We start from the raw sequence: 13,131 nt of genomic DNA on the forward strand, positions 1-13,131 counted from the left end.
CCAAAATGCATAAACAAACTGTGTGAGTGTGATGTTATAGACCCTAACAAAGAGTAAAGACTGATTGACATATAACCAACCAAGAACAGATTGTTCGATAGTTTATGTAAGCAGATGGTAAATCTTTTACTAAATCAAAATCCAGGCGACGTCTCAATCCACCTATATATATATATATATATATATATATATATAGATTGGAAAATTCTTAGCAGCCTGCAGACATTTTTGGACAGCTTATCCAATTCAACTCTGTACGCATATATATACACGGGATTCTATTTTATACTTGAAAGTACGACCTAATATTTTTGCTTGCAGAAAATCATTGGGAATAAAAATTTGAAAGAAGTTGACTAAAAAACAGAATATAATATCCTCAAAGAAATCAGTATGGTACCTCCCTCCAAAATGACTTGTTAACAATATATTCATAAAACTACAGAGAAGACTTTCCAGGTTCCTCAAATCCTCTTAAATTTCCTAGAGAAACATACTCAACAGAAGTTGCAAAAATGTTGATGATTCTGGTGAGGTGTTATACCATTACAAGCAACATGGGAGCATCAATCTTTGAGAAACTAGGCTCTCTGTCTTTCCTCATCATGTTTGTTGTTTTGGTTTCGTCTTCCAAATGTGTTGCTTCCGCTACTGTTTCTACTGATGAAGTTGGTGCTCTTCTCCAATGGAAATCCAGTCTTCAAGATACTCAATCACACCTAACTTCATGGAGTGCTCAGCACTTCCCAAATGAAACAAGTCCATGCACTTGGTTTGCCATTTCTTGCAACACTGCCAAGAGTGTCACCACAATAAACCTTACCAAGTCGGGTTTACAAGGTACGCTTCACGAATTTTCATTCTCCTCCTTCCCGAATCTTGAGCACTTTGATCTCAGCATGAACTCAATCTTTGGTACCATTCCACCTGAAATCAGTTGGCTCTCCAAATTAGTGTATCTTGATTTGTCCGGTAATAAGTTAAATGGTTCAGTTCCTGCTTCTTTTGGAAACCTTAGCAGTCTTGCTTACTTGAATATAGGTAGGAACTTTCTTGCTAGTTCAGTTCCTTTAGAAATGGGGAATCTTACGCAGTTGGTGGAGCTTTACTTGAATACCAACAATCTTACAGGTCAGATCCCACAAACTTTTGGGAACTTAAGAAAGCTAAAAGTACTATACATGTTTGAGAACATATTTGTTGGTTCCATTCCCCTGGAGATAGGAAAGTTGGCATCTCTCAGCAATCTAAGCCTTCACACCAACAACTTTTCTGGCAGTATTCCGGATTCCATATGTGACCTGAGACACCTTACTTTACTGGAACTGTATCGGAACAATCTGTCAGGCCCAATTCCGGAAAATATTGGAAGCTTGAAGTCTCTTGTTGTTCTAAATGTATGTGAGAATCAACTCAGTGGTCCTATTCCCATGTCAATTGGTAACATGAGCAAGTTACAGGTTCTATATATCCGCGACAACAAACTCTCTGGTTCCATTCCTCAAGTGATCGGAGATCTTATGAACTTGGCTGTCCTGAGAGTTGCCAGAAACAATTTGACTGGTCATTTACCACAGAATCTCTGCAAAGGTGGAGTGCTTGCAAATTTTACAGCTAATGGAAATCGACTCATAGGTCAAATGCCTAAAAGCTTGAGAAACTGCACAACTTTATATAGAGTCCGTCTTGATGGGAACCAATTCACTGGAAATATATCTGAAGATTTTGGTGAATATCCAAACTTGGATTACATAAATCTAAGTGACAATAATTTTTATGGTGAACTTTCGGAGAAATGGGGAAAGTCTCTGCTGCTAACGGATCTTGAGATTGCAGGTAACAATATAACAGGTTCCATACCACCTGAGATTGGTAATTTGACTCGACTACATTTGCTTAATCTTTCTTCAAATCATTTAGTTGGGACAATCCCTATGGGACTAGGAAAGTTGACCTCTTTGGTGAGGCTTGTACTGAATGACAATCAACTTTCTGGTGCCATACCTCAAGAAATTGGATCACTGACTGACCTTGAATTTCTTGACCTGTCCAAAAACAACTTGAGCCAGTCGATTCCTAGTAGTCTGGGGAACCTTGTGAAAGTGCACCACCTGAACTTGAGCAGCAACAAGTTGAGCCATGTAACCCCAAGTAAGTTGGGTCAGTTGAAGCAGCTGTCTGTGCTAGATTTGAGTCATAATTTTCTTAGTGAAGAGATACCAACAGAGTTCTGTAATCTGGAAAGCTTGTTGACACTGAATCTGTCCCACAATAACCTCTCTGGTATTGTTCCCCAGACTTTTGCTGACCTTCGTGGCTTGGAGCTCATTGACATATCATACAATCGATTATGGGGTCCGATTCCAGAAAACAAAGCATTTCAAGTAGCTCCCATAGAAGCATTGCAAGGGAATCAAGGTCTGTGTGGCAATGCTACAGGTCTACAGCCCTGCACCAAGACTCCTGGCAAAAAGAAGCACAGCTCGAACATTGGTTACAAAGTTGTGTGCTTGGTAATCCCACCTGTGGTAGGAGTACTTATACTTTTTTCCTGTGGAATTTGTATCACATACAGAAGAAAAAAGAATTTTCAAAAAACAGATGGAGAGGACATGCATCCTAAAGAATTTGAACTGCGTTCAATGTCGATTTTTGAAGGAAAATTGTTGTATGAAGAAATTGTAAAAGCAACTGAGGATTTTGATGATGCTTATTGCATTGGGAAGGGAGGCACTGGAACCGTTTACAAGGCAAAGCTTCCATCTGATGACTTGGTTGCTGTAAAGAAACTCCATAGTACTCAATGTGATGGTAATAGGAGCTTTGAAAAAGAGTTCTTAAACGAGGTGATGGCATTGGCTGAGATACGCCACAGAAACATAGTGAAATTTTATGGCTTCTGTTCACATTCACGACACTCATTTTTGGTTTATGAGTACCTCGAAAAGGGCAGCTTGTTCTCGATCTTGTGCAATGAAGAAGCAGCCAAGGAATTGGATTGGAGCAAGAGGGTGAATATCATCAAAGGTGTGGCTCATGGCTTATCATACATGCACTCTTTTGTATCGCCACCAATTGTTCATCGAGACATAACCAGCAAGAACATTTTGCTAGATGCTGAGTATGAGGCTTGCATTTCGGACTTTGGCACTGCTAAGCTGCTAGAACTCGGTGCATCTAACTGGACTGCTGTTGCAGGCACATTCGGATATGTAGCACCAGGTAACATAACACACGCAAATGTCAAATTTGAATCTATCAATGATTTTGTAACATGACATGTCCCAATGTGTCTAAATCATTGTCCGCTGTATATCATAAGTTCATAACTTCTAGTGTTTACTGTTTTTTGCAGAGCTTGCATATACATTGAAGGTGACTGAGAAATGTGATGTGTACAGCTTTGGAGTATTGGCACTCGAAGTGATGAATGGGAAATACCCAAGCGATCTAATCAGGTCTTTGTTGTCACCAGCTGCAATCAGAGAAGGAAATTTGCCTGAAGATGTGTGGGATGACCGCCTTGAACCTCCCACGGGTAAAATTCTGGAAGAACTTGTTACTGTCTTAATGCTAGCAGTCGCATGCTTACATCCAAATCCACAGTTTAGGCCTACCATGTATGACGTTTCTCAGATGATAGCAATGCATATCTCTCAGACAGACTTGGACAAATACAAGGCTCAATCTGTTTTTGATTATTTAGGAAGCAGAATCTGAACTTGGTTCTTCTTTGTATAGGCTAGAAATGCGGCTACCAATTAACTGAGATATATCTTGGTATAGACTCAATCTTGTATCCAACCCACTGGCATATTGTTGTACATGCAACACAAATCTAGTAAAGTTTCTAGACGTGTTTTTTTTTTTTTTTTTTTGAGGCAAAGGAAATTTATTAATGAATACGATTGGAATCGTACATAAGGGCATCCAGGATGATTTCTGGAGCATTTACAAACCACTCATGATTGATATTGGACTCAAAACCCTGACTAGCAAGTCGATGAGCTACAGTATTAGCCTGTCTACGAACAAATCTTAACCTAATACCTGCAGTTGAAACGAATAAGTCCTTAACTTCAGCAATTAAAGCACTGAGCTGAGAAAGGTCAGTCTGCTCACTGGTGATAGCTGTGACTGCAACCTGACAATCACTTTCGATCACTGCACTTGCTACCTGCATGGATTGCAAGAGTTGCATGCCTTGCTTCACAGCCAGCAGCTCGGCATGGAGAGGAGAACTGATATAATCCACTCTGTGAACAAAGGCCGCAACAAACTGTCCTTGCTTATAACGAAGCACTCCACCTGTTCCCCCGTAGGGAACTTGGGGTAAATAGGCTCCATCTACATTCAATTTCAACACAAATCTAGTAAAGTTTCTAGACGTGTTAATATGTAAACTCGGACTTATATTGTTGACTCTCTATGTTTTGGACAATCATTATTTGATTTCTCCTCTTCAAAATAATGAGAAAATTAAACGCCACTAGTGCCTTTCAGTACAAGATAATTGGTATGAAGTCCGTCAATCTTGGTTTTTCAACAAAGACAAATATCACAAGGTCAAATAAAATGGCTTGCATACAAGTTTAAGCAACTGAAGAAAATAAAGTAGAGGAGAAGAATCAAAACATTGAAACAAATAAAACCAAATCGTTTCACTGCACAAAGATACCTTTCCCCTCTACCACTAGTTCATGATCAGTTTCATGAGAAAATCAGTTTATTAATAAGACATACCGTTTCATGAGAAAATAAACTACCTGGCTCATCAGTTTCATCCAACTTCACTGAGAAAATCAACATTTTGCAATGACATACCGTTTTCTTAATAAGACAAAGAAGACAAATATCCCCGGAAGACTTTGACTGAAGTGTGCATTCATATCTTCAAAGTCTTCAGTTCACCTTCTTCCGATTTCAATCTTGATACAAGGCAGAATAGTATAATGGCATTACAAATGAAGCACAGAGACCACAATATACCAAAAGAAAAGCCATGAGAACTTCAGCAGCTTATGATAAGGTATGCTCTGTAGCTTGCCTTATCCTGTATGTTCATTTGATTTCATCACCGAAATTTGCTTCTGCTTCTGCTTCTGCAGAAACCAATGCTCTTCTAAAATGGAAAGCCAGCTTTCAAAATCAAACCCAACCAGATATTCTAACCTCATGGACTTACCTTCCCATTGCCACCAATTCTTCCAGAGATCAAACAGCAAATGCAGGCCCGTGTTTTTGGACTGGTATTTCATGCAATGCTGCTGGAAGTATCAGCAGAATAAACCTTACCAATTCCGGTATACAAGGTACACTACATGAATTTTCATTCTCATCCTTCCCAAATCTAGAATATATTGACCTCAGCATAAATAAGCTACTCGGTGTCATCCCACCACACATCAGTTCTCTCTCCAAACTCATGTATCTTGATCTCTCCAATAATCAGTTGTCCGGGAGAATCCCACAAGAAATTGGTTTCCTGATAAACCTTCATACCCTAAAGCTCAATAAAAATCAGTTGAATGGGTCAATTCCTCAAGAAATAGGTCAGCTTAAATCTCTTCTTGTTCTTAGTCTCATAGAAAATCGCCTCACTGGTCCTCTTCCGTTGTCAATTGGTAATTTAAGCAAGTTAGAGGTTCTATACATTCGGGACAACCAAGTCTCCGGCTCCATTCCTCATGTGTTAGGGAATCTCAAGAATCTGGTTGTGCTAAGAATTGCCAGAAACAATTTGACTGGTCATTTGCCTCCAAATCTCTGTCAAGGTGGGCGTCTTACTAATTTCACTGCAAATAGCAATCGTCTGATAGGTCCAATCCCCAAAAGCCTGAAAAACTGCAGAACATTATACAGAGTCCGCCTTGATAGAAACCAACTCACTGGAAACATATCTGAAGATTTTGGTGAATATCCAAACTTGGATTACATAAATCTAAGCGACAATAAATTTTACGGAGAACTTTCACCGAAATGGGGTAGGTCTCTGAAGCTAACAAATCTTGAGATTGCAGGAAACAATATTACTGGTACCATTCCACCTGAGATTGGAAACTTGACTCATCTGCAGTTGCTTAATCTTTCTTCAAATCACTTGGTGGGAAACATCCCTGTGGAACTTGGAAGGCTCACTTCGTTAGGGAAGCTTATACTGAAAGACAACCAACTCTCTGGTGGCTTACCTCAAGAGCTTGGATCACTGACTGAACTTGAGTATCTTGACCTGTCCACAAACAAATTGAGCCAGTCAATTCCAAGTAGCCTAGGTAACTTTCTGAAGCTGCACCATATCAATGCCAGCAACAACAAGTTAAGCCAAAGAATTCCATTTCAATTCAGGAGTTTAACTCAGCTGTCTCTGCTAGATTTGAGTCACAATGGTCTTGATCGAGAGATACCAACAGAGCTTAGTAATTTGAAAAGTTTGGTGACACTAAATCTTTCCCACAATAATCTCTCTGGAGTTATTCCAAAGAGTTTTGATGAACTTCGTGGCTTGGAGCACATCGACATATCATACAATCAATTCTGGGGTCCCATCCCAAACAATAAGGCATTTCATGAGGCTCCGATTGAAGCATTGAAGGGAAACAAGGGGTTGTGTGGAAATGTTACAGGTTTTCTGCCCTGCCTTATTAATACGGAAGATAAGAAGCACAGTTCGAAAACTGGTGTAAAAGTTGTGTGCTTACTCATCCTGCCTGTCCTGGGTGCAGTTATATTTGCTTGGTTCATGTTACTAAGGAAAAAGACATGTCAACAAACAAGGCAAAAAGACATGTACCTACAACAGTTTGAATTGCGTTCCATATCACTTTTTGATGGGAGATTATTGTATGAAGAAATTGTAAAAGCAACTGAGAATTTTGATGCTGCTTATTGTATCGGGAAGGGAGGGTTTGGAAGCGTTTACAAAGCAAAGCTTCCATCAGAAGAAGTGGTAGCTGTAAAGAAACTCCACAGTGCATGTGATGGGGAAGGCCGCTTTCAAAAAGAGTTCTTAAGTGAGGTAAGGGCCTTGACCGAGATACGGCATCGAAACATTGTAAAGCTCTATGGTTTCTGTTCACATACCCAGAACTCTCTATTGGTTTATGAGTACCTTGAAACGGGTAGCTTGTTTTCAATCTTGTGCAATGAAGAAGAAGCTAAGAAATTGGATTGGAGTAAAAGGGTGACGATCATTAAAGGTGTAGCCCATGGCTTATCCTACATGCACAATGATGTGTCCCCGCCAATCGTTCATCGAGACATATCCAGCAAGAACATTTTGCTAGACACCAACTATGAGGCTCACATCTCAGACTTTGGCACTGCCAAGCTTCTAGAGCATGACTCATCTAACTGGACTGCCGTTGCAGGCACAGTTGGATACATAGCACCAGGTAATGTATGCAACAGTACTGATTTCTTACTACTCAGGCCGACATCTTAATCTTATGTTGTTAGGCTATCATCTCAATTACACTTTTAAATTAGAATACCTGTGAGTCTGTGACCGGTGCTCTCTGATGAAATATTCTCCTAATTCTCAGTAAAAATGTTTTATATACTTTGATCTTAAGTTTACCCTCTTTTCTGGCAGAGCTGGCTTACACAATGAAAGTGACAGAGAAATGTGACGTGTATAGCTTCGGCGTGTTAGCACTTGAAGTGATTAAAGGGAAGTACCCTAGCAATCTAGTTCGATTACTCTTATCAGCTGCAACCAGGGAAGCCAAAATGTGGGAGGATATGTGGGACGATCGCCTTGAACCTCCCACGGGTAAAGTTCTGGATGAAGTTGTCACTATTTTAACACTAGCAATAGCATGCTTACACGAAAACCCACAGTTTAGGCCTAACATGTATGAAGTTTCCCAGATGTAACAATTCCAATCCTCCATAGCTCAAATTTATGATTAATTACATAACTTAAATCTACATTGTATAAAACTCAACTGCATTTTGTTGTATATTTATCATAAACTGTTGTATATTTATCAAAAACATCTTCAACAAGTATATAAAGATGCAATTCTGGTAGGTAGTGCTATCACAATTCCAATTACAAAGCGTAAAGTGAAAGTAAGAACTTGCCAAGACTCGATCTTTATAAAGTTCTACCAACAATTGCTTCTAGAAAGTAGCAAATTTATATGAAAAACTATGATTGAATCTGAATTTGGGTATAAGGAGAAAGCTTACCGGTTCTGGTTGTAAAGGTTGGGTCTTTCATTCCGACCTTCACAAATTCTGGCGCTCTGAATATCATGACAGATTGGTGAGTTGATTCTCCAAATTCGGGAAAACCAAGTGTGGATTCTGATACAAAACGTCAAAACTAACCACTTCTCCAAATGAGATTATTATTTCGTTGGCAAAAAAAAAAAAACACAATACTATAGTATAGTCCAGCCCAGTCCATCTTACCTTCGTAAAATTACAAATTCAACCACACTATACATCAGTATTTGCATCAAGGCCGGAAATGACAATTTCTCATTTTCTTGTAGAATTTCTCCAGCAAGTGCAGAACCGCCAAACATAGCATTAAAAACTAAAAAAATTGAGCCGTAGATATAATTGTTTACATTCAAAAGCCATCAGAAATAGGCGAAGACTTTGACTAAAGCCATCAAAAGCATTAACACTGTTTCAGACCTTCGTAGTTCATAATGTCAATAAACATTAGTTAGAGGCAGACACGTTTCAATTCTGAACTCTGATGAATTAGAAAGGCATTATACATGAAACCCTTGATCATAATACTTTATGCAGACTCAAAACTTTTGAGTCAAAAAGCCATGAAACCTTCTACCCTTGATTATGTCTGCTCTCTAGCTTGCATTATCTTGTTTCTTCAGTTGGTTTCATCACCAAAACTTGCTTCTGCTGATTCTACACAAGCAGAGGCACTTCTCAAATGGAAAGCCAGCTTTCTGAATCAAACCGGGAACAACAATCTCACCTCGTGGACTTCCCTCCCCGGAAACGCCACCAATTCATCAGGTGCATGCGATGTTTGGACCGGTATTTCATGCAATGCTGCCGGAAGTGTCAACCGGATAAACCTTACCAATTCTGGTATAAAAGGTACGCTACATGAACTCTCATTCCAGTCATTCCCTGATCTTGAATATGTTGACCTCAGTGTCAATGAACTTTTCGACACCATCCCACCTCAGATTAGTTCCCTCTCCAAACTCATCTACCTTGATTTATCTTCTAATCAGTTGACTGGGATCATCCCACCAGAAATTGGTCTCCTAACAAATCTTCAAGTCCTCCACCTAAACATAAACCAGTTAAATGGCTCGATTCCTCAAGAAATGAGCCAGCTCAAATCTCTTTATGAGCTTGCTCTGACCACCAACAATCTAGAAGGGTCTATTCCAGCCTTCCTGGGTAATTTTACCAACATGACAAATTTGTATCTCTTTGGAAATCAGCTTTCTGGTGCCATTCCTCCAGAAATCGGGAACCTATCAAAATTGGTTGAATTGTACTTGGATGGCAACCATTTAACAGGTCCTATCCCTCCAAGTTTTGGAAACTTGGAAAATCTAACTGTGTTGTACTTAGCCTACAACAACCTTTCTGGTTCTATCCCTTCAGAAATAGGAAAGATGAAGTCTCTTGTGCAACTGAGCATTCAATCAAACAATCTTTCTGGTTCGATCCCGGCAACCATAGGTGATCTGCCAAACCTTACCCTTCTTTATCTCTATTCAAACAAACTTTCTGGCAGTATTCCTAAGGAGATAGGGAACTTGAAATCTATGGTGGATCTCCAGTTGAGCCAGAATCAACTAAATGGCTCGGTTCCAACTTCATTGGGTGAATTGGACAACTTAGTAAGCTTGTACCTCCGTGATAACCAACTTTCCGGAACCATCCCCCAACAGATAGGAAATCTCACAAAGATGACAATTGTGCAATTTGATACCAACCGATTTTCTGGTTATTTGCCCCAAAACATTTGCAGAGGTGGATTGCTTCAAAACTTCACAGCATTCAACAATGATTTGATAGGTCCAATCCCCAAGAGCTTGAGAACTTGCAAGAGCCTATTCAGAGTACGTCTTGATGGGAACCAATTGACTGGCAATGTATCTCAAGACTTTGGTGTGTATCCAAATCTTGATTATATAAATCTAAGCAACAATAAGTTGTATGGTGAAATTTCACAAAACTGGGGACAATGCCCGAAGTTAACGAGCCTCCTAATTGCGGGTAACAACCTTACTGGTAGCATACCACCAGAGCTTGGCAATGCGACTCAAATTCAGGCGCTTGATCTCTCTTCCAATCATCTAGTTGGTGTGATTCCAGAAGATCTTGGGAGGCTAAGTTTGGTGAATCTGAAGTTGGGTGATAACCATCTTTCTGGTCCTATACCCTCCACATTTGCATCTCTGACTGACCTTGAATATATAGACCTGTCCACCAACAAAATTAACGAGTCAATTCCAAGCTTTGTAGGTGACATGTCGAAACTAATCTACTTGAATCTGAGCAACAACAAGTTCAGTCAGGAAATTCCATTACAGTTGGGGAACTTATTTCAACTGTCCCAGCTAGATTTAAGTGGTAACTCACTTGAGGGTAACATACCGTCACAAATGAGCAAGCTGCAGAGCTTGGAGGATCTGAATCTATCCCACAATAATCTTTCCGGTGTCATTCCAACATCTTTTGGTGAAATGCCTGGCTTGTTGCACATTGACATGTCCTACAATCAGTTGCAGGGCGCCATCCCTGACAGCAAAGCATTTCAAAATGCTTCCTTGGAAGGGAATAATGGATTGTGCGGCAATGTTGTAGGACTGCAACCCTGCAATCCTTCTGCAGGAAATAAAAGTACCTCAAACAAGGACAGAAAACTAGTGTTTTTAATCGTGTTCCCTGTTCTGGGAGTAATTTTACTTGCTTTACTTGGAATTGCCTTCATAAGAAGAAGAAGAAGAAGAAGAATGCAATACCAACACACGGAACAGAGCTACGTGCAGAATGAAGTCTTTGCAATAGCAAATTTTGATGGAAGAAAAATGTATGGCCAAATCATGGAGGCAACCGACAGTTTTGACACTGCATACTGCATTGGGAAAGGTGGGTATGGAACTGTCTACAAGGCAAAGCTACCATCTGGCAGCATAGTCGCTGTGAAGAAACTCTATCCAGTACATGATAGTGAGGAGGCATCTCAAAAGGAGTTTTTCAATGAAATAAGGGCACTACTGGAGATCCGACACCGAAACATTGTGAAACTTCTTGGTTTTTGTTCAAATGTGCATCACTCCTTTTTGGTCTATGAGTATCTAGAAAAGGGAAGCTTGTCTGCAAATTTGAGCAAAGAATTAGAAGCAAAGAAATTGAACTGGAGTATAAGGGTGAATATAGTTAAAGGTGTGGCTCATGCCTTATCTTATATGCATCATGATTGTGTGCTACCGATTGTGCATCGAGACATATCAAGCAACAACATTTTGCTGAATGAAGATTATGAGCCCTGTGTGGCAGACTTTGGCACTGCCAAGCTTTTAAATCCAGGCTCATCAAATTGGACAACCCCTGCAGGAACATATGGATATGTAGCCCCAGGTAAACTAATTAGATGTGTTTTCTAAATTTTCATTCAAGTATAGTTATCAATTGGTTTATGTTCATTTCTTTTCTTTTTGCAGAGCTCGCTTTCACGATGAAGGTAACTGAGAAATGTGATGTTTATAGCTTTGGAGTGCTGGCACTGGAAGTCCTAATGGGGAAGCATCTGGGCGATTTGGTCTCCTCATTTCCGAATCCTTCAGCAAATGAAAACATGTCACTGATGGATTTGTTGGACCAACGGCTTCCCCCTCCGACACCTGATGTTGAGGATGAACTGATAACCATTGCAAGACTAGCAATCGAGTGCAGATATACCCATCCACAATCAAGGCCAACAATGCAAATGGTTTCTCAGGTGCTATCATCCCAAAATGCATATTCCTACAGACAGCAGGACATTACACTTGAATCAATCATTAAGAACTGATATTTGCTTGTCTTTCCATACAACTCGTAATAGTAAGAATAGATGATCTTGTTTTTATCATATTTAGGTTCCTTTTCAAAAGTGGCTATCCATGTATAATGTTTTCAGAAATATTAAAGTCTTGCACTACTCTTTCATACAATGTCTGCATTTTGAGGGGTTTCTTTTGGCAGCAAGTTTGAATATTTATTGCCATGAGGAACTCATTCTGTTGGTTCAATGAGGCCAATTAAGCAAGTAAACAGATAGATAATATCCCAACGTATCTATCTATCTATTATTTGATTTCCCAAATAAAGTCAAACCCATGTTTTAATCAAGAAGTACCTAAAATTTGAGTGTCAAAAGAACTTTGAGTTGAGGGTATCTTATTTCCTGACGTAAATAGTTGAATCAAAATCTACAAAGGAAGAAGAGGAAAGGGAATGTAATAATTTGATGAATACTTGGAAGTACGAAGCTCGGCCGCAGGTTGCAGTTAAAGTGAGTGCAAGATATGGAGAAATGCTGAACCAGTGGAGAGGAGCTGCCCTGCTGCTCTGAGATTTTTCTGTCTTCTTCATATCTTAAGGTCCCAAAAAACCAAATAACTACTTTTGATCAGTGGTTTCTATCTATTGCAAAGTCTCAAACGAGCAAGAGTGAAAAAGAGAGGTTACTAAGCATCCTCAGTTTCTTCTGCTGGAACATTTTGGAGTCCAGATGCGCTTTCATCTACCAGCTTAAGAGTATTTACCCTCCTCAAACAATTAGCTCCACCTCCAATCTGATTTCAGAATTCCTGGAGTTCTCAAAGCCCTTCACCAATTGAGAAGCGAATCGTGCTGCCCATATATACGGCGGCCACGCTTGCCAATCGGACGGTGACGGTGGGTCCTTTGAGATGATCATCGCTGGTTCTCGTACTGAGGAACGACGGACTCCCGTGACCTCATCGCTAGTTTACCAACTTCTATAAATAATTATCAAATTGTTGTAGGAGAATAGAATTGTGTATATTATTGATAATAGGAGCCCTTTAAATAGGGAGTTACAAGGTATCCAAAAAGGTAATAGAATCTGATTACAATTGAATACATAGAACACATTCCTATTACAACTCTAAACCC

At 39.7% G+C, this 13,131-nt stretch overlaps 4 protein-coding genes across 8 annotated transcripts; 3 read left to right on the forward strand and 1 right to left on the reverse strand.

Annotated features, from left to right (window-relative positions):
- Positions 1-249: 249 nt before the first annotated feature.
- On the forward strand, positions 250-3,749 carry LOC112177140 (MDIS1-interacting receptor like kinase 2). 4 transcript variants are annotated; one of them, XM_040511845.1, is made up of 3 exons: positions 250-1,041; positions 1,132-3,222; positions 3,356-3,749. In XM_040511845.1, exons 1-3 carry the CDS (start codon positions 516-518, stop codon positions 3,718-3,720), a joined length of 2,982 nt encoding a protein of 993 aa, XP_040367779.1. In that variant the 5' UTR covers positions 250-515; the 3' UTR covers positions 3,721-3,749. The 4 variants fall into 4 exon arrangements, with proteins under 4 accessions (XP_040367779.1, XP_024171123.1, XP_040367780.1 ...); XM_024315355.2 differs by having other exon boundaries at positions 250-840; positions 1,042-3,222; XM_040511846.1 differs by having other exon boundaries at positions 250-840.
- Positions 3,750-3,812: 63 nt separating this feature from the next.
- LOC121050763 lies at positions 3,813-8,407 on the reverse strand. Of its 2 annotated transcripts, none has more exons than XM_040511849.1 (3): positions 8,194-8,407; positions 4,123-4,347; positions 3,813-4,050 (listed from the first exon to the last, which is right to left on the reverse strand). In XM_040511849.1, exons 1-3 carry the CDS (start codon positions 8,258-8,260, stop codon positions 3,896-3,898), a joined length of 447 nt encoding a protein of 148 aa, XP_040367783.1. In that variant the 5' UTR covers positions 8,261-8,407; the 3' UTR covers positions 3,813-3,895. The 2 variants fall into 2 exon arrangements, 1 of the variants encoding a protein (XP_040367783.1); XR_005803808.1 differs by lacking the exon at positions 3,813-4,050 and adding an exon at positions 4,825-6,229 and having other exon boundaries at positions 4,211-4,347; positions 8,194-8,391.
- LOC112180973 (MDIS1-interacting receptor like kinase 2) lies at positions 5,387-7,938 on the forward strand. Its single transcript, XM_024319561.2, has 2 exons — positions 5,387-7,391; positions 7,592-7,938. The coding sequence occupies exons 1-2, from the start codon at positions 5,426-5,428 to the stop codon at positions 7,873-7,875; spliced, it is 2,250 nt and encodes a 749-aa protein (XP_024175329.2). The 5' UTR covers positions 5,387-5,425; the 3' UTR covers positions 7,876-7,938.
- A 236-nt stretch (positions 8,408-8,643) lies between the features above and the next one.
- Positions 8,644-12,173, forward strand: LOC112180224 (MDIS1-interacting receptor like kinase 2). The gene is made up of 2 exons (XM_024318745.2): positions 8,644-11,589; positions 11,673-12,173. The coding sequence occupies exons 1-2, from the start codon at positions 8,736-8,738 to the stop codon at positions 12,020-12,022; spliced, it is 3,204 nt and encodes a 1,067-aa protein (XP_024174513.1). The 5' UTR covers positions 8,644-8,735; the 3' UTR covers positions 12,023-12,173.
- The last annotated feature ends 958 nt before the right edge of the window (positions 12,174-13,131 follow it).

This window comes from Rosa chinensis, chromosome 7 (assembly GCF_002994745.2).
Source record: "Rosa chinensis cultivar Old Blush chromosome 7, RchiOBHm-V2, whole genome shotgun sequence".
Taxonomy (NCBI): domain Eukaryota; kingdom Viridiplantae; phylum Streptophyta; class Magnoliopsida; order Rosales; family Rosaceae; genus Rosa; species Rosa chinensis.

Excerpts from the sequence above, each read along its gene's own strand:
- LOC112177140 (XM_024315353.2), top strand. The coding sequence starts at position 516 with ATGTTGATGATTCTGGTGAGGTGTTATACCATTACAAGCAACATGGGA. Across the intron at positions 3,223-3,355 it reads ATTCGGATATGTAGCACCAG|AGCTTGCATATACATTGAAG; the intron begins GTAACATAACAC and ends TGTTTTTTGCAG.
- LOC112180973 (XM_024319561.2), top strand. The coding sequence starts at position 5,426 with ATGTATCTTGATCTCTCCAATAATCAGTTGTCCGGGAGAATCCCACAA. Across the intron at positions 7,392-7,591 it reads AGTTGGATACATAGCACCAG|AGCTGGCTTACACAATGAAA; the intron begins GTAATGTATGCA and ends CTTTTCTGGCAG.
- LOC121050763 (XM_040511849.1), bottom strand. The coding sequence starts at position 8,260 with ATGATATTCAGAGCGCCAGAATTTGTGAAGGTCGGAATGAAAGACCCA. Across the intron at positions 4,348-8,193 it reads AACCTTTACAACCAGAACCG|ATGGAGCCTATTTACCCCAA; the intron begins GTAAGCTTTCTC and ends AATTGAATGTAG. Across the intron at positions 4,051-4,122 it reads TGCAGTCACAGCTATCACCA|GTATTAGGTTAAGATTTGTT; the intron begins GTGAGCAGACTG and ends TTTCAACTGCAG.
- LOC112180224 (XM_024318745.2), top strand. The coding sequence starts at position 8,736 with ATGAAACCCTTGATCATAATACTTTATGCAGACTCAAAACTTTTGAGT. Across the intron at positions 11,590-11,672 it reads ATATGGATATGTAGCCCCAG|AGCTCGCTTTCACGATGAAG; the intron begins GTAAACTAATTA and ends TTCTTTTTGCAG.